Below are 22032 nucleotides of genomic sequence, written 5' to 3'. Positions count from 1 at the left end.
TACAAGGGTCTGTATGTGGGTGCTGCATTCTCGCTATAAGTTAAAATTTAAGCGACTTCTCACTGAGCTATCAGCTGAAACTTCGGCCAGTTCTCTTGCAACTATCAATTATATTGGATCTTTGTTAGCTTTTACATCTCATGCGTTTTGGTGGTTCTATATCATATCAAGGGTGTCCATCCTGGAAACAGCGTTGATTATTATCCGAAGATTTCCGAACAACGGGTGATTTCATTCTCTTTCGAGATTTTACGAACATCGCTTATCATCTTCTGACGACCTCACGACTGCTAGAATCAACTTGTGTGGTGCTCCGAGCCATCTCTGTTAGCAACGTATTCTCTAGATGATAACAACACAGTTACTGGGAAATTATTTGCAAATAAATGACACAATATGCTCTGGCAACGTTTAGCTATCTTAATGGTCAATAGTGATTCCACGGGGGATATTTCAAATCTGAACGATTAAAAATACTTTAAACTTGGCTATATAAAAAAATAGCGTAAAATGGGGGGGTCATCATGCTTTTTTCGGAGTAAATAATCAAAACCTCAACTTATTCTTTATACGTCGAGCTCGAACTCGTTGTTTGCTGCTTATAACGAAATAAATTAGTTTACATGCACAACGTAATTCAATGGAATCACCTTAAAGAGCCTAATAAACTAGTTATAAGCAGAGATTTTTAAAAGTAAAGGACACCAAAATATATTCACATATTTCTGGACAGATTATCCATTAATTTGTAATTTCACAATTTTTATGAAAATCAGTCACACGATCATTGGGAGTCATCATCATTCCACGGTCTGCTCCCTACTGACCGGGGCCCAGTTGTTAAAATCCCGATTAAGCTAATCCTGAATTAACGTTTTAATTCGAGTTTAAATACTAAACAATAAAGATTTTTCAAAAGGATTTCTGTCCCTCAGTTTTGACTTTGACTTTTCTTTACTATCGGCTTAAAATTGGATTTTAAAAACATTTTTGACGAGCGAGTTGAAAACCTCTCTTAAAGAAATAAAAAAAAACTTGTTCCTCGTGCATTGTTGAGTTATATAAGGACGCGGGAATTTTTAAGAACACGAGAGAAGTGCACTTCTCGAGTGTTCTTAAAAATTCCCAAGTGCTTCTTATATAACTCAACAATGCACGAGGAACAAGTTTTTTATTTCTTTTATAATTAATGTTCCCAACCCATGAGAGTAAGTGAGACAACAACAGATTGTGGGATAAAGGGGTAGGGGAGGAAGCACTCCATTCCAGCAGAACTTATATACAGGTCAGGCTAAACTAAATTGGGAACCTGCCTCCCCAGAGGGCCGAGACCCCCGTGGGCAAGGCCTGTATCGAGTCCCCCCCTGAGGGCAATCCCCACTGAGCAAGGATACATCCTCCCCAAAGGGCCCCCCCCTGAGCGAGCCAACAATCTCCCCAGAGGGCCCCCCAATGAGTGAGGACTTCATGTAATCCTTCCCAGAGAGCGATAATCCCCCATGAGCGAGGTCCTTATGGGACACTCCCCATGGGGCCAACAATCCCCTCAGAGCGAGGTCCTATCCTATCCAAGTCTATTTCCATGGTTACCGTAGTAACCAGTTGTGAATGGGGCAGGATGTTTTAAGACTGTGAGTCCATGGGGAAAAGTGTGACCTGTATTGGGAGCACTTCATCCCACAAATACACAAAGTGTATTCCCCATGACGAACCACAAGCCCTATTGTTGTCTCATTAGCTGTAGATATCCCTTACAAGTTGACTGGATACCCTGGATAAAAGGGGGGTGGGACACTGGATATAGCGCTCATAACAGTCAGATGACCAGCGACCTAAGGTCTTAATAAGCCAAGGTGGGAGCCCTACGGAAGCGGCAGTGGTGGCGGCGCCTATCCTAAAACTGTGCCCAGCATAGTGCAGGGAGTTTAAACCCAACAAGGCCAGAAGTTGCCTTGTTTCGGCTATTAAGGCTTCCCTAGTCAGAGCGTTACCAGAAAAATGTTGGAAGAGAGGGCCAGGAGAAGATCCCCGCACTAAAAGGTAAGTTTGCATGGCCTTAAGGGGGCAAATAGTCTGATCTGATTTCCCTATGAGGATGGTTTGGCCGGTGCGAAATGGGTCGGTCTTGGAGGCTTTTATTCGAACCGAAAAATGTACAGGGTCGTCCCAAGTTGGAAGAAATGTAATGTCAGATGGGGACAGGTGAATGTCTTGAGAGTATGCCCCGTTGCATGTGAGTTCACTAAGACGAAGAAAACCAAAAAAGGCTAGGGTCATCGCAGCCCAAAACATTATGGAATCAAACTGGCCGGTTTTTGGGATAGCCAGGAAACATTGAAACAGCTTAAGATGGCTTATGGTAATGGGTAAGCGAGTGCGAGTGGAACAACCTTGGGAGCGCTTAATGCCTCTACAAATGAGTTGAAGGCGCAGACATTTCTTGAGGTTAAGCTCATATCCGTTTCTGATATGGAGGTGCCGGACAGCTGCAAGATAGTTTTTAATGGAGGAATGCTTAATTGATCGGGCCAGGAATGCAGCATACTGAATGAGGGTTTCTTCGTCGGTGGGCATCGCTGGGCCTGTGTTGGGTCTGTAAAGGGCGCAAAAGTCCAAGAAGCGTTTTTCACCTGAGCTATAGGTCTGTCTTGTTGATGCAGCAATTGAGAGGTCGAAGTAATGGTTGACATCTGTAGTTAAATTTCCAAGACAGCTTTGGGTATTGGATAAGGGACAGGGTCTGCATAAGGGGCCAGCTGTCGGAAACGGGCCATCTGAAAACGAGAGATGGAATCCGCAATTTCATTACGTTTTCCCTCAATATGCTGCACCTTTAAGTAGAAGTTGTACTTGAGTGTAAGCAGGGTCAGGTGACGAACTAAGTCCATAACCCTTGGGATGCGAGACCGTTTGGAGTTGACAATGTTAACTACTGACTCATTGTCACAATAAAAAATGATCCGTTGGTTTGAAAAGGCTTTGCCCCACAGGTGGCAGGCGACCACCAGGGCAAATAGTTCTTGCCAGGCAATGCTGATCCCGGGCTGTCCCAACTGTTGTTTTGTTTGCCAGCCACCCTGAAACCACTTGGAGCCAAAGATCCCACCAAAACCGAGAGAGCCAGAAGCATCGGTATGTAGCAGAAGGGAATCAGAGTCAACCCATAAGGTGGGTAAGAAAAAATTTGCCCCATTCCAATTAGAGATAAAATTCTGCCACATGGTAAGGTCCTTAAAAAACCCGGAGCTAAGTTTGATATGATGATGGAGGTGGGACACATTGCGGGTAAGTTCTATCATACGTTGTAAGAAAGGCCGTCCTGGGGGTACCACTTTGCAGGCGAAGTTTAATGTACCAATTAGGGATTGTAGCTCTTTGAGAGAGCAGGACTTCTTTCCTTGAAAGCAGGCCAATGAGGCCCGGATTCTCTCTACCTTATCAGAGGGAAGGCGAGCTTCCATTTTTGAGGTATCCAGAATAATTCCCATGAATTCGAGAGCGGTGCAAGGGCCCTGGGTTTTGTCGGGAGCCAGGGGAATACCGAGGTTGCGGAAGGTGAGTTGCATACTTGATAGGCTATGCTGGCAGGCTTGGCTGTAGGGGGGAGAGGATGAAGCAGGCTCGATAATCAAAAAATCATCGAGGACATGGCAAATGAATGATATGCTACATTTGTTATAAAGTATCCACTCGACGGCGTCGGAAAGCAAATTGAAGATAAAGGGGGCACTCCGGAGGCCGAATGGGAGGACCCTGTCGTAATAGTAGTGGTTGTTCCAACTCATACCAAAGAGCTCGTAATCCGAGGGCTTAAGGGGAATAAGCCGAAAGGCTGATTCAATGTCAGTTTTAGCGAGAAAACACCCTTTGCCTAGACCAAGGATTCCCGCTATTGCATTGTCTATGGTTATGTATTGGAGACTGTGATCTTCCTTTGAGATGAAATGGTTGATGCTAGTGTCCCCCGATTTAGGAAAAGACAAATGAAAAATTGTGCGGAACTTGTCTGAGTGTTTCTTCGGGACTAAACCAATAGGGGAGACTTGGAAATTAGGAAATGGGGGTTCGGAAAAGGGGCCTGCGACCCGTCCCAGGGCTATTTCTGTTGCTAGGTTTCGGGTCACAATTTCCGGCTGGGCCAAGGCGGTGGGTAAATTTTTTGAAAACCTGGGAACACGAGGGCCGGTATACCCTATGTCGGCCCCAAACCGCAAGTTGGAGCATAGTTTTTCCGCAAAAGCACGATTGGGGTGATCCAGTAAAACATGTTCAAGAATATCTACATTAATTGGTGTGGGGAGTGGGGATATGCTTGCATTATTTCCCCCTGAGGGAGGGGTGGGAAGTGGAACCCCTGTTGACCTTCCCCTGGTCCCTGTCTCCCTCCCGTTCCCGCTGGGAGTTGGGGATGGAACTACACTTGGATTCGGGGTGGGGACCACTGCAGTGAGGGCATGCATGCTTGAACCTAAAGTTATCCCGGCTACAGTATCCATTTCTGTTGAAGGAATGGCATGTGCCTCTAGATACGGCCCCTGTAGAGACACTAGTGTAGGGTCCTTTCTTGAAAAGAGGATATTCCTCCTGGAGTACGGAAGGGGCTACTGTAAAAATAGTTAGCCATAATTGGGTGTCGATTGCCGACCACACTAATGATTTGTGGGTGCTCGCCTTCTGGCGAAATTTGTAATCATAGACCGCCCATCCCAGACCATTATGGACCCTAGCTGCATATCTAATTAGAGTTAGGTACTGCAACAGTTCCTGAGATCTCTGGGGGAATTTCTGGGTGAACACACTCATATAGGCAGTGAAGGCGGTGGTCCAATGATCAATGTCGGTGATAGCAGCGCCTGATGTCTTCTTTTTAGAAACTTTGACCACCGAGTTATCCAGGGATAGCACTAAGTTGTCTCCCTCATCATGAATAGATAAGTTTTTGGGGAGTAATTTTGAAAGATCAAAGAACTCACCGGTCTGGATTTCCTTCACGTATGCTTACGGGATGGCCTGGAAGGGCGCACCATTTTGTAAAGAGGTGTCCACTGTACCCGGTGAATGTCCTGGCAATGTCGCTTGGATTTCTTGCGAGAGAGGCGATGATCCGAGGACTTGTTGTTGTTGTTGTGTTGGCAAGATGGCGTCGGCTGGAGCAAATGGTGAGTTCTGTTGGGCCCGCATAGCGTTGACCGCAGCTTTTGCAGCTTCACTTGCGATTCCTGTCGCCGCATCAGAGACAGCTTCTTGAACAAGGCGCTTTATGGTTGTCATTTGTTCATTTGTAAAACTTTGGGGGCGTTCCGAAGCGGGTGGGACCGCCATCGGTGAAGGATTATTCCGCCGATTGTTCTGTTCGCCACGCTCGTCAGAGCCTTCTAAAGCAATACCTGCGTCCCTCAATCGCTCGGTAAGAACATTTCGGTTGCCCGTGACGGGGAGACCGTTAGTTTGGCAGATATCGCGGAGCTGTGGGAGCGAGAGGGCTTGCAAAACAGCAGTTCGGAGTTGGAGACTTCCCGCGGCTGTTCGGGAACGAGAGCGTCGAGGCGGCATTATGTGTGTTATCCGGACCAAAGATCGTCGAACCGTATAAAACCGCTGGTAAATCGCAGAGAAAACAAGAATACTATGGACTGAAAACTGTAGGACTGGTAAACCGAACGTGGAACTTGTAAAACACAGCTGAACTTGTAGAACAAAACTACACGTGTGAAGGTTTCATACAGAAAGGCACGATGAACAATGGTATATTCATGGTATTTGATTTCACGTGAGCACCTCGATCCCCATTGGTCTAATAAGATAACCGGATGTTGCACAAGGACCGGAATGACCTTTGGGCATTGGGATTTGACAGGTCCTGTCTTGGTAGCATATCACATCACCGGTAATCAAAACCTGAAGCCGTAACTTCATGGTTGTCACATTAACTTTAATTTATAATACTTATAAATTGGCTAATATAAACAATCGCAACTCCTCAGACAAGTGCGAATTTTATTGAATCAACATCAAGTTTCTCCTTACACGTCAGACGCAATGTTATTGGTTCAAAATTTGACAGAAAACCAATGAAAAACGTTTTGTATCGTTCACATGTGACGAGAATCATTTGAAGCGAAAAATTCTCGAAAAAGCTAAACAACAAGCTAGCTAAGGATTCTCTTCAAAAGTTCAAACACTTCACTTATTTGTGGATTGAGGGAGATTCAAGTTTATTTGAACCGAATTTATAGTGCACGAATTGAACATGCCACCCAGCATTTCACTGTGAATTACCGCGGTGTTGGAGGATGTTGATCGGTGTGATTCTACAACTGCGGATGACATTACTCTTGGTTGTAGAGAAGAAACGGACTGAAATTGCTAGGAAGACATCTGCTGCTTCTGTGTTGTCTGAATGGATCCTGTTAGAGCAGATGACAGAACATCACTGCACTTTCTGAGCTGAGTTGACGATGGCCGGGAATTGAAATGTTGGAGAGTGGTCGGGTTTCTGTGGCCCGAAATGCGGCAAATGTGCCGATCTGCCAAGCCGGCTTCTGACCACAAGGTTATCGCTGTTGCCCGAACACAATGATTTGTGTAGACGGTGGACAGTACCGCCTTTTCGCTGATCTCTTTCATCATACTGCCCAGAGTGTTAACACCGAGCGGACGATTTTCGTACCAGATGGTTTGCACGGCGCCGTTTGCTTCGGTCCAGTCGCGTCTAGGGAGCTGAAAGAGAGCTTCGCACTTTGGATTCAACTTGGACAGATACAACCTCAGAGCTCGATAACCATCGGTATCGCTGTTGGTCTCGTACATGCGAGCTGTTTTCTCGAAGGTCGCCGTGTCGTGAAGCCCACCGGGATGATTCTTGGTCCACTCATCGTGGGACATGGTGATATAGCGCTTCCCTTCTTCATCCACGGAAAACTGAAAACTTGATGGTTTCAAGTTTCGCTGCCCTTCTCTTCCTCTTCGGCACCAGAAGAGAACCACATGGAACCACACGTTTCTCAGCAAAGACCATGGATTTGTCAGGCGCAAAACTGGGCCTTCCTTTAATTTCTTCAAATCGGCAACAGGAATGGCTTCTTTGTGCTGGACATTTTCCTTGCCTTGCTTCTTGAGACTCTTAATTTTGGCATTTAATTACATGCGGTTAGAATTATTAAATACAGCGGAACTTAGCTTTACACTTCTGTTATAAGGTGGGTTATTTAGATGACGCTCTATTGCATTTCTGAACGGAATTAGAGATGACTTGCTGTATTCTTCTCCTTTTTTGCTGCGAGCTTCAACGTAAAATTGCGCAAAGCTGCTGTCGAGTTGCTCGATAGTCATTTCCTCCAGTTCTGGCTGTACAGGAACTTTTTGCGCACTCCATTCTGAGAAAAAATGTAAAATTTCGATTCAGGTTTAAGACTTATTCCTTACAAGTAATGTTACGAATGTTTCGGTGTATGATTTTACCGGAAAGTGACTTTAATATGACTTTTAATGTTGTAAACAATGAAGATTGTGGAGATAAATGTAACATTCGCGTTAATTAAGCGATTTCATTTTAACATGTTTACAGCTTTGTTCGGCGTTTTAAAAGTCTTACATTGTTCAATTAAATCGTTTTTCTTCAAGTGTTAGACATGTGTGTTCATGTGAACTACATTTACAAATATATTACTGTATTTCTTTACCTTTAAAAGCCTTTACTCCCCAGTTTGTCGAGCTCTTCGTGGCCTTAGCCTGGGCTTCCAACAAGAGCTGGTTTTTCTGTGTTTCGGTCACCTCGACAAAGCGTTTCTTTCCTGCAGTGGCAGCCTTATCAGACTCTCCTTTTACGTTAGTGTTTACCATATCATTAAGAAAGTCGAAACCGCAGTCAAACGAGGGAAATTGCTCAGCCATAATGGCGGTCTGTCGCTGAATTTTTCAGATTTTCACAGGCAAAAAATCTGACGTGTGCTCCGTGTATATGTACAATTATAATGCACGCACCATACGTATGCTTCGTGCATTGTGGAGTTATACAGAACTCAGTTTGACCAATCACAGTGCTTGCTTGACCCTGGCTATTTTATAATAACTTTTAATCGTCGAGATTAGCGTTAATAGGCTTTCGAACAACTGGGCCCTGTTAATCATGCGTGCAGGGAAGTTGTTGTTGGTTGTTGATCATGCTTGTCGACTTTTCAGTCTACACATAAAAGTCCTAGCTGAACCTGATTCAAATAAAAGTTAATGAATACTACTTTTTGTTGAACTGTTTAAAATGCTGTTTGGATGAAATCCTCAAGTGCGGTTGTTCAAATGAAAGTGTTTTTTTTTTTTTTTTTTTTTTTTGTTTTTGTTTTGCTGTAAACTCCTGAACCTCGGAGTTAATGGATGAAATTCTAAAGGCCGACCATGGCGATGACAGTTACCAAGTTAACTACCTGTTGTTGTTATTAAGAGCAATTCTCCAGGAAAGTGAAGCAAAGCTGGAAATGAAAAATTTTAACCCCTCTTCAATTTTTGTGTGTAGGTAGGTTACCTTGGGGGATAGACAAAAACAACCATATTTGGATCGACAGATGTATCGTTGCTATGGTAACCGCACTGTATGACGTCGGCCTTGGGACCATGTTTTGAGCAAAAGTTCCACTCTCAAAAAATAAAAGTAAACGAGTCTGGTTCTCGGGTGCATGTGAACCAATTCAATTGAAATTCATAAAGATGGTAGAATCACTCTCCCAGTTTATAAAATTTGCCGTTACAATAATTTGGGTTTTATAAACAAGAAGAAAATGCTCGTCCTACTATGTTCCCTTCAGCCATTTAGACAAGCAGGAAAAACAAGCACAACGATATTCGTTATTTCTCCGAAAGTACTCTTTCCACATAAACCAAATTAGCAGCAGAGATTACATAGATATTGACGTCTCTAAATATCATAAAATCAATTTGGAGAAAACTATATTCTGGCCATTGGTGCTGAAGACACCTGGGACAAATAGCAAAAAATTGCAACATTGGTAATTTTGAGAGCTCTAGTATTTAGCTCAAACAGGCTTTAGAGAGAGAAAATCAGCTTCAAAAGTATCTTTTATCATCTTGTCTGCTACCTACATTTAGTAAATAAGGTTTTGGCCAACAAATTTGATGAAATATAAATTGATACAAAACCTACCTTGAGGGTTTTGGGAATTTCTTCAGGATGCTTTCGTCCCGTGGTTCTCTCCAGTGTCTCTCTTTCGCACGTTCCGTCTTTTTGACCAAATCTAGCGCAGACTAACAGTTACTCCCATCGAATATCCAGTTTGCTGTGTTTCAGACCAGGGATGATGATATGTAGCCCGCATACACTTGACAAAGAATAGTTGACAAAGTCCAAAACATGGTCGTAATGCTTGCGATTTCTGCCGTCGAACACCTAAATTCATCAATATTATTGAGCCAGGAAGTAAAGCAAATGTGTCGAGATCGATGTACAAAGCAAATGCATGCCTTTGAACAATCCAAAGTAACGTCTTTGGCTAAAATCGAGTCAGATATTGCGATAGTCGACAAGCCAAGAATGGTAAATAAACTGACACAAAGACCGGAAGTCCAAGAAGCACGACTGCTGACCGGATGTAACAAAATGTAATGGGATGTAAGACCGGATGTATGTGTAATGATATCCTCTTGTAATGGGGTTGTTTCACAATGGCAGTGGTGAAGAAAGCCAAAAAAAAAAAACAAACAGACAAAAGAAAAACAGAATAACCGAATGAAAACAAAAAGAAAGGAAATGAAGCTGAACTGAAGCTTGGGTGAAAATTGAACGCATGATTATATTAGCCGCACCCCCCCCCCCCCCCCCAAAAAAAAGAGTGCTCTTTAGATTGTGAGTCCTTTGTGAAAATGCAATCACAAATTCAGTTATGATAAACTATTCGTGTCAAGAGAATGAAAAAATCGCGCGTGAAATGTTACATTTATATACCTGCACGGCAAAGATTAAGATCCATTTCGTCGCTGATTTCATCACGGTTTATACTAAGTCCGTAGGCTTGCACGTGCCTGGAAATATCCCTTTGACATTGAATGAGTTTTATAATGTTTCCACTGCACTCACAAACCGAAACGACCCTTTTGGGATTTGAAAGAGACCAACTTTCCATTGTCCCGACCAGGATATTTTCCTTCGCACGACGATATGCAAATTTCCCTTACAGTGTTTTTGATCGACGACACAAATTTACGTCCCGTCACCCCTCCCCCCACAAAAAAAAACAACAGCTAAAAATAAATAAATAAAGAGAAAGAATGCCAAAATTTGGGCAGGTATTAGGTACTGAATGTGAAAATTTATCGGCTTGCAGAGGACTTATTTATTTCTGGAGGAGAGGTGGGTCAGAAAATTCCTACTTCGTAACTTCTAATGTGTACGCTCTGAAGCGACGTATCTTACATGCAGGCCATCCTTACCATCCACTAAGCAATGAATTAAAACAAACAAACACACGAACAAACAAACAAACAAACCCAGGAAACATGGGGGGCATATGTGGTTGCGTAAAACGACCAGTGAAGCGCTTTGATTTTGTCCTCTTTATTCACCACTGTAAAACAGTCATAAAAGCTGATCAAAAGTCGTTCTTTTATCCCCCTATCAATGATATATTGTACCAAAAATATCTAAAGAAGAGATAATGCCATTGCGACAATTAGCCGAAGCTACAAAAACAAACAAACAAAAAGCGCGTATATCGCATTTAAAACTACATCCGGTCAGCAGTTTAATGCTACTCGCATTTCCGGTCTATATACGTTTGGTCGTAAACAGGTCGTAAATAACGATTTCTTCGCTTCTCAACCATGCACCACGGAATTTACGGCTCGATTTAACCAAAGACTTTATTCAGAATCGTCGCAGACATGCATTTGCTCAGCTGTGATCTTGAAGCATCTATTTAACTTCCTGGATGGATTGTATTGATGAATTATTTCGAAACTCGAAACAGGACTGTGTTTGATCTGTTCGACTGTTCTTTATTCGGGTCAATGCATCATCATCTTTGGTCTAAAAGTAGATGTTCGGCGAGTCTAGCCAGTTAGATTTGTCCTTTTCCGCTAGAGTCTGTGCAAGATTTGGTCAAGAAAATGGAGCGAGCGAACTGAGGAGAGACCCATGCTATACGACAAAGGCATCCTGAAGAAATTCCCAAAAGTTTCAAGGTAGGCTTTGTTTTAATTTATATTTCATCAAATTCGTTAGCCAAACCTAATCAATCAAATGTAGATAACAGATAAGATGAATGAAAAAACCTCTGAAGCTGATATTCTCTATCTAAAGCCTGTTTGAACCAAATACTGGAGACCTCAACATTTCCAATTTTGCAATTTTTTGCAACTTGCCTCGGATGTCTTCAACACCCATGGCCAGAATATAATTTTCCCCAAATAGATTTTATAATTTTTCTAAACTTCAATATCTATGTAAGCTCTGCTGCTAATTTGGTTTATGTGGAAAGAGTAGTTTCGGAGAAATAACGAATATGGTTGTGCTTGTTTTTCCTTCTTGTCAAAATGGCTGACAGGCAACATAGTAATACGAACATTGTCTTCTTAATTATAGAACCCAAAATACTCTAACGGCAAATTTTATAAACTGGGAGAAAGGTTCTACCATCTGTATGAATTTCATTTGAATTGGTTCACATGTCCTTGAGAACCAGACTCGTTTATTTTTGCTATTTGAGAGTGAATTTTTCGGTCAAAACATAGACCTCAGGCCGACGTGATCAAGTGTGGTTTCCATGGCAACGACGCACCTGCCGATCCAAATATGGCTGTTTTATTTCATCCCTCCAGGTAACTTACCTCCACACTAAAAAATGAAGGGGGGTTAAAAATTTTCATTTCCAACTTTGCTTCACATTCCTGGAGAATTGCTCTTAAGGTTTGAATCCTTCTACTTCAAATGATATTTGAGAATTTTACTCCGCTTTTAGCTCGGGTACTCTATTAGGACTTTAGGTGGCATCTCACTCCAGCATGCGACAACGACAAAAACCATTAAAAAACGAAACCGTTTTGACCTTGTACGCAAGTGTTTATTTCATCTCTGTCTTACAATTGAAAGCCCTTACTAGTCCCAATCCCTAAACCAATTAATTACACTAATTAACACTTGGTGGTATCTTCAGCTTTTGCTGAGAGCTTTAGCATTCACTGCACCAGGATGTACCCCATGGCTTTGATATGCTTGTCTCCATTATCTCCTCCATATTTAGCCTCGTTTCCACACGTGTTGGAGTCGTCATGGGCTCCTCCAGTACCAAAACCGATTCTGGAGTCACAGGTATCGCAGTTGTTTTCGTTGTTAGCAACGTATCCGATTCTTGCTCTTGGACCACCAGGATTACTTTCAACTTTAGCGTTAAACCCTTGTCGATTACAGTTGACCTGCATCGAGGCTTGTTCACCGATCAAACCCTTCCACATGTCGCGACTCAGTGAGGTGGCGCGGTGTTGCCCGTCAGCGATCAGTGAATACAACGAACTGGACTGCTTGTTTATCGCAATAAACCTGTCTTGCCCATTGACTTTCATACCGAGGCAGATCTTGGAGAATTGCGTGCTCCAGTAGGTTGGCAATTTGGTTTCTTTTTCATCAAATCCGGTCTCCCCTCCTACATCACTGTAGGATACTTTGTTACCCCAGTAGTCTGAATCGTAATGGAAGGTCCTCTGCAATTAAGGAAAGAGAAAAGAAATTATCTTTTATTGCCAAAAAGCCGAGTTTCGAGGGGGAGGGGAGGAGGCATAATAGCAAGAGGTGTACCTTTTTGCCATCAATCTTCATGGCCGTCGTCCACCCTCCATCTCCGCATCCTTTGATTCCCATGTGGCAGTAAACAAGAATCTCTTGTGAATTAACCAACAGTGTGTACGCACCACTCACAGCGAGCCTGCAAAAAGGAGGAACGCTTAAAAATCTGACTTGAATTCTGTTTTCAACTGGCTTTGTGTTTCAGTTTGCTCTGTTATTGCTCTGTAAGCCAAACCGAGAGAGAATGAGCTCATCCTCTCTTGACCAAACCCAATTAGTTTATTCCGTAGATTGGCGTCGAATTCTTGTAGCAAAGTCGAGGTATGGTTGGAACTTCAATCGGCTATTTACAACAATTTATGTGCTTGAACGGATTAGTTATCTTAGTATTGGTTTAATCTGTCGCTCAGTCTTAAACTTTTGTTAACAAACTACTACAAAACTGAGAAAAAGGAGAAGAGTTGCTATTATTGAAAACAAGGCAACAATTGACGCTCAACTGTCTTTAACAAACTGTTGTCTTTCTTATATTAGACCTCAACGAGGAATTGTTTCATGCACAAGGACTTGTAGCAAATTGGAGAACTCATAAAAAAACGCTACCGTTAGGTGAATATGGATATGATTTTCGGTATTGTTTCGTACCAGACTGTAAAGCGATCTAGATTCGTTGTAATTTAATGGACAATTAAAGGCCTGAAAACCGAACGTTTCTGAAATAAAAAAACAAGATGTAATCCAACAGGACCCAACTGTATTACTTGATTGATGATAGATAGTTTATTAAAATACCTCGCAGCCAAAAGGATGAATTACGCAATTATTTACAAATAAAGTTTTAAATATTAAGATACTCATACACTCTACATGCAATCTATATATACAACTAATTGCAAAAAATTACAAAACTTGTTCGTAGGAGACCTTGTTATAATAGATTTTAAGGCCAGCAATAAGTGGTTATCAATTGTTATTATTTTAATAAAAGGTAGATCTGACATGAATATAAGAGCATGGCAGGTCCGATCCGTTAGGATGGAAAAACGAAGAAGCGGCATGCACGCCTTCAATTGTTACTTATTTTCAATAACAAGAACTAACAATTGTGTCAACTCACGGATCTCTTCCCTTTAGTTCCTGACAAGAAGAGGCCTGAACGGAAAGAAACAAAAAAAAAAACATGCATTGAAAACTTGAAAAGCAAAGATTGAAAAAACTCAAGCTGCGGACAAATAATCAAACCGAGCTCAGTATACCATCGGGGGTGTCGTTGGCTTGCATGGGCAAGTTTCGTTAACCAGTGCAGTAAGGTTTTCCACAGTCGTTTTCAACGCCTCTATTTCCGCTGAAAGCAAACGGTGGAGAGATTAAAGCATGTTAAAGGGCATTCAAAGCATTAGATTGTCTACATGCGGTAATAGATACCTTTTCAGACGATGAGAAGTCCAAAGACTACTGCAAAGCTGACACAACGTAATATATTTTAAAACAATATTTCGGCTGGCAAAACCAGCCTTCTGTCAGGTTTAGATGTTACATCTAAACCTGAAGAAGGCTTGTTTGGCCAGCCGAAATATTGTTTGAAAATATATCACGTTGTGTCAGCTATGCAGTAGTCTTTGGACTTCTCATCCTCTATTTTTCAAGTTTGGCTGATTAGATCTCCTGTGAGATCCAACGTACAAGCAAGCAGGATCTTCGTTCACGGCTTTTGCAGTTTTTAAAGTTTTCATACCTTTTTAGATTCTAGTACGATTATGCAAATATACGAGTCTCAAGTGCAGCTATGTCAATATTTGTCTTATAAACCAGTTTTGTTGGAAATATATTTCCTCCTTTTCATAAATTATGTTCGTCGGAAAATAAATTACCTTCCTCTTCAGACAATTTCTCTGCTGTCTCCGCATTGATTTCCGAGAAAGTAAAAGAGATAGTCTGAATTCAATTTGACACACGCATGTGATTTGAAACAATTAATTGTTAATTTTCCCTACCCATAGCAAGAGAATGTATCATAAGAAAGGTTTCATGTGCCAAGATAATTATTTTCAATCAACATTTAGCTTGCGCCTGCGTGAATACCAAAGAATAAATTACCCTCCTGTTGTATATATTTCTTCTTCTGAGCAGACATTTCTTCTTCCAAAGTTGCAATTTTAGCCTTGTTGTCTACGAGAATAAAAGAAAAAACAGCCTGAAGACCAAACTTAAACCCGTGATCTATTTGAAATACTTGTTACAAGAAGAGAACATGACGTAAAAATAGAGAAAGTTTCCATGCTCCACGATTGTTAGTCTAAATGTAATTTGAGCATCCGTAAGACGCTCTTAGAGAAAAAGTCAAAATTGTTTTACTTGTTGATGAGTTCCGCTTCTCCGCAAAGAAGATGACTTTTGAGGATTTCTTTTTGTACCCCACACCCCACGCCCTTTTACATTAAGATGGTATTTTGGTTGCATACCATACGCTCTAACAGGAGTGAGAAGAGAAGGGACAAGGGTTTCAACATCTCTGTGCTATTCTAATGGCCATACAACTCCCTTACACGCACAATATCCATGTTAGTTGAGTCTTTCCAATAAAATCTTAACTTTCGTTTATCGACAGCAAATTTCTATTCGATATGAGCCTGACGCTTTGCAACAACCGCGATTTTCTTCAATTTTATATAATAAAAATGAGGGTATCACTTACCGTTGCAACGGCATTTCTTTTTTTTACCCGCTTCAACTGAAAGCGCGCTTATAATCAGAAGAGTCAGGAAAACAAACGCAGTCTTCATAGTAAATGATGAAATCACAGCACCTGGACAAAAAACAGTCATCAGATCAAATATTAGAATTCAGATTTGAATCAACCCTAACAACCTTCACCTCTGAGTCATTTTAACATTTCTTTATCAGTCATTCATTCATTCATTCATTCATTCATTCATTCATTCATTCATTCATTCATTCATTTATTCATTCATTCATTCATTCATTCATCCATTCATTCATTCATTCATTCATTCATTCATTCATTCATTCATTCTATTCAGTCACTCATTCATTTATCCATTCATTCATTCATTCGTTCTTTCGTTCGTTCATTCATTCAATCGTTCAATCATAAAATCCATTCATCCATTCATTCATTCAAAATTCATTCATTCATTCATTCATTCATTCATTCATTCATTCATTCATTCATTCATTCATTCATTTTTCATTCAGTCAGTCAGTCAGTCAGTCAGTCAGTCAGTCAATCAGACAGTCAGTCCCTTATCCCAACAGTTTAAAGGTGAGTTATTCCTTATTCGTACAGTTTAGAGAAGGAGTATCCCTTATCCCTGCAGGAGGAGTGGGTGACGTGACGAGCCAAAGAACGTCTACGTGGGAATCTACTATTGTTACTGGGCATACGTTCTGCGCATCTTGTTTAATACTGTGGTAGTGGCTACTAATTAATACAGGGATATTTTTGCGCGATTTAAAAACTATTCAGGGAAAGCAGAACATCGCAAGTGCGTTTGGTATCTGAAAAGAAAATTGGGAGTAACCATGCATTTTTCAGAGATAACAAAGCATCAGTTAAAAAGAAAACCGCCATACTTTGTTCGTATTTTACTACTTTTTAGAATAATCGTTCCCCCAATTTTCTTTTGGATTTCATAGCACTTGCTAAGATCTACTTTTCGCACATAGTCATAAACTGCGCAAAAATCAATTCCTTATTAAAAGGCATCCCCCTTAAGTGTGTCGCGCGCCGCTAGATATTTCGACGTTTGAATCGGCGTGATGCTTGGTGTGGATGACCTGTAATGCAAGATCGACGACTTGACTTGACTGAGTTACACCGAAACAATGCGAATCCTATTTTGTCGCTTGGCATGAGCAAAGTTAAATGTGGTACTGCAATTCTAATTAATGGTGTTGACACTGTGTGAACTGGATAATTATACGAAGATGCTGATCACAGAAACCTTAGACACAAGGTACAATGTAACATTATTAATCTAGCAGACCACTATTTTAGATCTTACCTTAATTTCTCTGAGTTGTGTACGGCAAGGGAACCGATCCTCAAATGATCAAATATCACAAACATTTTGTAATTGATTATTTTTCAATTTTAATAACAAAAACATTTTTTCCTGAGACAAATTAAAGCTATGGACACATGAGGCACGGTGGTAATGAAAATCACAATAATTGTAGTTGGTAATAAAAGCAGAACTAATTTTACTTAAATATTTCCTGAAAACCTTTCCGCGCGGACAGAAAAAAGAAGACGACATCTTTTTTAAAGAAGAAATCATTTTAATAAGAGAACATTTGGCTGAAATAGATTTAATCCTCGTCTGTTCAACGATGTTCAACATTACCTTACAAATTCAATTAAGCTGCTGTTATACTCTTAGAGACGGCCAACTGAGAGTCTACCTTCCACAATTACAAACTCCCCAGGCGGACAAAATATCCATTAAAACTTTATTATTTCCTGTTATTCAGTTTATGTAAAAATCAAGAGATCAGTGTTGTTTAGCACCCTGAAAATTCTAAACAAAGCCCTGATCTTTATCGTAATTGAGGAAAACTAAAAAAATAAAACCGTTTGTAATTTTCAAAATTTGAAAACTTAGCAAGCGAGGTTTGCATTGACTTTTGTGGATGAACGAACTGAAGTATTACAAATCATGAGATAAGTCCTTCGCGTAAACGATCGGTAAACGAACGTAAATGAACAAGAAATAGATTTATAGTAAAGCACAAAAATGTTGTCATTGCCGATTTGAACTGCAAACAGCCAAGGGGTTGAATACTGGGAATGCCAGTTGCTCTGTTCTCCATCATGCCTTAAAAAGGTTTTAGAGTTCTCCGGTAAGTGTTAGCAAGTTTCCGCTTTATAGAATTGTGGGATAAATGGTTTGTTGAAAAGCTTTTTGTTTTTTTCGTTATGAACCGATGATTAATTCTCGTTGGCCTCTTTCTCGTAATAAGATTGCAATGAAAATTAAATTAAGAAAAAATGAGCCATATATAAAAAGCTGCTCTGTTTTCTAGTTAATTTATACAAAAAAGAGCTACAAATCACCTGAGGAAAGACGTAAGAAAAATTGTAGGTAAGGAAAGGATACTATTTTTTATCTCTTATCGACAATGACGTGACGGCCAAGAATTGTTTTAATTCTCAGGAAACAGGAATACACAGGCTGTGTTTCTTCAAGTTAGGTTGAAATCTTGTTCGAATGGACATTGGCTAGACGACTGAGTAGTAAGGTTTTTTCAATTTTCGTCTATTCAGCTGAATTCAAACGAATTTGAACTGAAATGTTCAGAATGGAACGCAACGGAAGTACTGAGTAGTCGGGACGTATTTCAAGCCGGTTCCAAAAAGATCTTTGTTTATAAAAAATATATATATTTGCCTCGGAGTCAAAAATTTCCAGTTGACCAAATTGAAGTTTGGGTTTTGGTTTGAGAGGAAGGCCGAAACCGAATACATGTAGCAAGTCAAATTTTGGTCTGGAAAGTAATCGAATACTCACAAAAGCTCAATGGCTAGGCAGATATAGTTCTTCCTCTGATCGAGTATGCCTCAACTTGCAAGTCAACCACAACATTCAAAAAGTAACCCGAGTTACGCAAGATGTGGATACCCAACGAGAATATTTCAGAAAGTACTTTCAGCAGCCGTCTTCTTTTTCCCAAGATCGCTTTAGGATCTTAAAAGCGATATGTGTGTACACTCAGTAACACAGGTTGATCTGTTTGTATTCTCTAGCAGAAATCTTAAGTCAGCGGAAAATTTCAAGGAACAGATGACTTTTTTCCCACATTTTAAAAAGGAACTGCTTTCAGCTTTTCTGAAGGTACTAATGGGCCTCCTTTTGTTCTCTTCAGCTTGACGACATATTTCTTCACTTCAAAAACAAAAGGGATTAATTTTCCACGTAACTTATTTTAAACAAGCTTCAGGTAATAAAACACCAAAGAAAACGCTAGTATTTCCTCAGAATTAAATCCGACTTTATCAGGCAATCAATGCATTTCAAACAGATATTGACCCAAATGAACCGTTTGGTGATGAGTAAATCGGTCTTTCACAAAAACATCGCGCCTTAGAGTTACGAGAGTAGAGTAATCTCCTATATATTCTACAGTTTAGAAAAGTGTTATCCTTTTTGCCTATAGTTAGAGTTATCTTTCAACCCTAAAGTTAAATTCTATAGTTTAGCGGACAGTGGTCCTTTATCACTAGAAAACCTCAAACATTAAAGTTGTAAATATTCCTAAAACTACTGACTGGTCTCGCAAATTGGGTTATCTACTCTTGTTAAAATAATTTCTCTAGTCATCCTTTATCCACCAAATTATTTTGCCCAGTTTGTAACTCCGATTATGCGGATAGTTATATAGGGAAAAGTGTTCGAAGATTTAGTTGCATGTGTTATTATAATTGAATGTCAGTATAGCTTTTGTGTTCTCTCACCCGCATCCGTTTAGAGACATTTCCATTTGTCTATAACAAACCGATTGACATTACACGGTGCCCTCGCTTTCCTAGATCTGGATCAGTTCCACCCGATCGCATATTTTTGGCAAAAACATGGACCAATAATTTGTTTGCAAACACCTCACGACCAAATGTTCAAAAATAATAAGTACTTTTGGAGAGCTGTTTCCATGCGCCAATTTTTAGTTTTGTTTTATAAGTTGTACACCACTTTAATTAGTGACAATAACCGGTTGACTATAATTCAACCGGTTTGTCTTGAGGTTGTTAACGGACGTTCATAAAGCAAGTACAAAGTTCGCAAACGTTAACGCCGCAGCAATTTAGGTTGTATTTATAATAAATATTGAAAAGAGTCAGAAATGCTTAAAAAAATACCACAGACAGTTCGGGTATACAAACCCTTCTTTAGTGTGGAACTAAACTGTAAATGTAATAGTTCAAATGAAGCTTAAATTAAGTTTGAGACCTTTCAGCTGAACAGTTTCCAGTTAAAAATGATATTCATTTCACGCTGCCTAAGTTTGATGTTTGTCCCATTCCATAAAAGTGTACCCCGCACTTCAATGTCAGAAATACTGTGACCAGTGCGTTTAGGTAGCGTTGTATTCTATTGCTTAGCGTGAGCAAGCCGAATGATGGACGCCGCACGTTTAATAACTAATTAAACTTGGAGCATGAACCAGAAATACGAAGCTACCAGAAACGATAAGTCATGTGAGCGAAAAAGAAAAAGCACTAGATCCAGCAGATCTTCTGTGTATCAGAACTTACCTCAAATTTCCAATTGTTTTCTGAATAGAAAACGATCCTCAGATGAACACGTCTTGGGTATCTACGCTTTGCCTTAAGAGAATCCCTTGGTTAAATTGTTGGTAATTAAACTACCAGATCTCCTGCGGCTTAATCATTCTTGTCTAAACAACACTACGACCAAGAAAATGACTGAATAATGACAATAATTCATTACTCAAAATAACGAATAGGGAACCAATACGTAATTGCGGAGTGCTCGCAGCCAAACCTCAAAAACTAGTTAAAAATTTTTTGCTGGGTCAAGACAAATACCATAGACACTTACACAATAATAGAGAATCGCGATAATGCCGGATCATCACTCTTTTTGGATTTCATAGCACTTGCTCAGATCTACTTTTTTGCATAGTCATGAACCGCGCAAAAATACTTCCTTATTAGAAGGCGTTTGAATCGGCGTGATGCTTGCTGTGGACGACCCGTAATGCGAGATCGACGACTCGAGTTACACCGAAATAATGCGAGTCCTATTTTGTCGCTTGGCATGAGCAACGTTAAATCCCGTACTGCAATTCTAATTAATGGTATTGACACTGTATGAACTAGATACTTATACGAAGATGCTGATCACAGAAACCTTAGACATGAGGTACAATGTAACATTATTAATCTAGCAGATCACTGTCTTAGATCTTACATTAATTTCTCTGAGTTGTGTACGGCAAGGGAACCAATCCTCAAATGATCAAATATCACAAACATTTTGTAATTGATTATTTTTCAATTTTAATAACAAAAAAATTTTTGCTGAGACAAATTAAAGCTATGGACACATAAGGAACGGTTCTAATTAAAATCTACAATAATTGTAGTGGGTAATTTAAAAGCAGAACTTTTCTTAGTTTGGCTTAGATATTTCCTGAAAACCTTTCCGCGTGGACAGAAAGAAGAAGACGAAGTTGGTTTTTTTTTTTTTTATTTTTTTTTTTTTAAGAAGAAATCATTTTAATAAGAGAACATTTGGCTGAAATAGATTTAATCCTCGTCTATTCAACAAAGGTCTTTCAGACAGCAAGTCACAACATTACCTTACAAATTCAATTAAGCTGTTGTTATACTCTTAGAGACGGCCAACTGAGAATCTCACTTCCACAATTACAAACTCCCAAGGCGGACAAAATATTCACTAAACCTTTACTGTTTCCTGTTAAACACCCGGTATCAGTTTTGAAGCTGTAATTCAGTTATGCACAAATCATGAGATCAGTGTTGTTTAGCGCCCTTAAAATCCTAAATATAGCAGCGATCTTTATCGTAATTGAAGAAAACTGCAAACCAAACCTTTTGCAATTTTTAAAATTTGAAAACTTAGCAAGTGAGGGTTGTACTCATTTTTGTTTATGAACGAACTGAAGTATTACAAATTTTGTGAGTAATCAGTTACTTTCCAGACCAAAATTTGACTTGCTACATGATTGTATTCGGTTGCGGCCTTCTTCTCAAAACCAAAATCAAAATTTCAATTTTGTCAACTGAAAATTTTTGACTCCGAGGAAAATAATTTTTTTTTATAAACTGGAAAAGGTCTTTTTGGAAACGGCTTGAAAGACGTCTCGGCTACTCTGCACTTCCCTTGCGTTCCATTCTGAACGTTTCAGTTCAACATTCGTTTGAATTCAGCTGAATAGACGAAAATTGAAAAACTTTCCTCAGTCGTCTAGACTAAGTAAAGCCAGTGTTATCCATTCGAACGAGATGACAACCTAACTTGAAGAAATACAGCCTGCGCAATCCTGTTTCTATGATTAACCATTTCTGGCAGTCACATCACTGTCGATCTTCCATTTATACATTTCAAGAGATGAAAAATCGTTAGGGGGTATCCTTTCCTGACCTACGTTTTTCCTTACGTCTTTCCTCGGCGTAAAATTAAGAAAAAATGAGCCAGATATGAAAAGCTGGTCTGTGTTCGTAGTTAATCTATACAACAAAA

The 22032-nt window shown here is 40.1% G+C and overlaps 3 protein-coding genes across 4 annotated transcripts in view; all 3 read right to left on the bottom strand.

Annotated features, from left to right (window-relative positions):
• Positions 1-16844, bottom strand: part of LOC146454316 (putative skeletal organic matrix protein 5) — a 102713-nt gene extending 85869 nt beyond the window's left edge. The window contains exons 1-7 of the mRNA XM_085095630.1: positions 16810-16844; positions 15480-15590; positions 14882-14953; positions 14041-14129; positions 13902-13936; positions 12797-12923; positions 12100-12702 (exon numbers count right to left, since the gene is read on the bottom strand). Coding sequence (XP_084951756.1) covers positions 12181-12702; positions 12797-12923; positions 13902-13936; positions 14041-14129; positions 14882-14953; positions 15480-15567 — 933 coding nt within the window. The 5' untranslated portion in view covers positions 15568-15590; positions 16810-16844 and the 3' untranslated portion in view covers positions 12100-12180. Of the gene's footprint in view, positions 12703-12796; positions 12924-13901; positions 13937-14040; positions 14130-14881; positions 14954-15479; positions 15591-16809 lie in introns of the transcript that reaches the window.
• LOC146454314 (putative skeletal organic matrix protein 5) overlaps positions 1-22032 on the bottom strand; it is an 82651-nt gene that overhangs the window by 42980 nt on the left and 17639 nt on the right. The gene's annotated exons all lie outside the window — the stretch shown is intronic.
• LOC146454317 (uncharacterized) lies at positions 5981-7893 on the bottom strand. The gene is made up of 3 exons (XM_085095670.1): positions 7683-7893; positions 7186-7376; positions 5981-7122 (listed from the first exon to the last, which is right to left on the bottom strand). The coding sequence occupies exons 1-3, from the start codon at positions 7891-7893 to the stop codon at positions 6367-6369; spliced, it is 1158 nt and encodes a 385-aa protein (XP_084951796.1). The 3' UTR covers positions 5981-6366.

This window comes from Pavona decussata, unplaced genomic scaffold, assembly GCF_977016875.1.
Source record: "Pavona decussata unplaced genomic scaffold, jaPavDecu1.1 SCAFFOLD_303, whole genome shotgun sequence".
Classification (NCBI taxonomy): domain Eukaryota; kingdom Metazoa; phylum Cnidaria; class Anthozoa; order Scleractinia; family Agariciidae; genus Pavona; species Pavona decussata.
Note: the sequence above shows the minus strand (reverse complement) of the source record. Positions and strands in the feature narration are given on the sequence as shown.

Excerpts from the sequence above, each read along its gene's own strand:
- LOC146454317 (XM_085095670.1), bottom strand. The coding sequence starts at position 7,893 with ATGGCTGAGCAATTTCCCTCGTTTGACTGCGGTTTCGACTTTCTTAAT. Across the intron at positions 7,377-7,682 it reads GGGAGTAAAGGCTTTTAAAG|AATGGAGTGCGCAAAAAGTT; the intron begins GTAAAGAAATAC and ends ATTTTTTCTCAG. Across the intron at positions 7,123-7,185 it reads ACCCACCTTATAACAGAAGT|AGTCTCAAGAAGCAAGGCAA; the intron begins GTAAAGCTAAGT and ends GCCAAAATTAAG.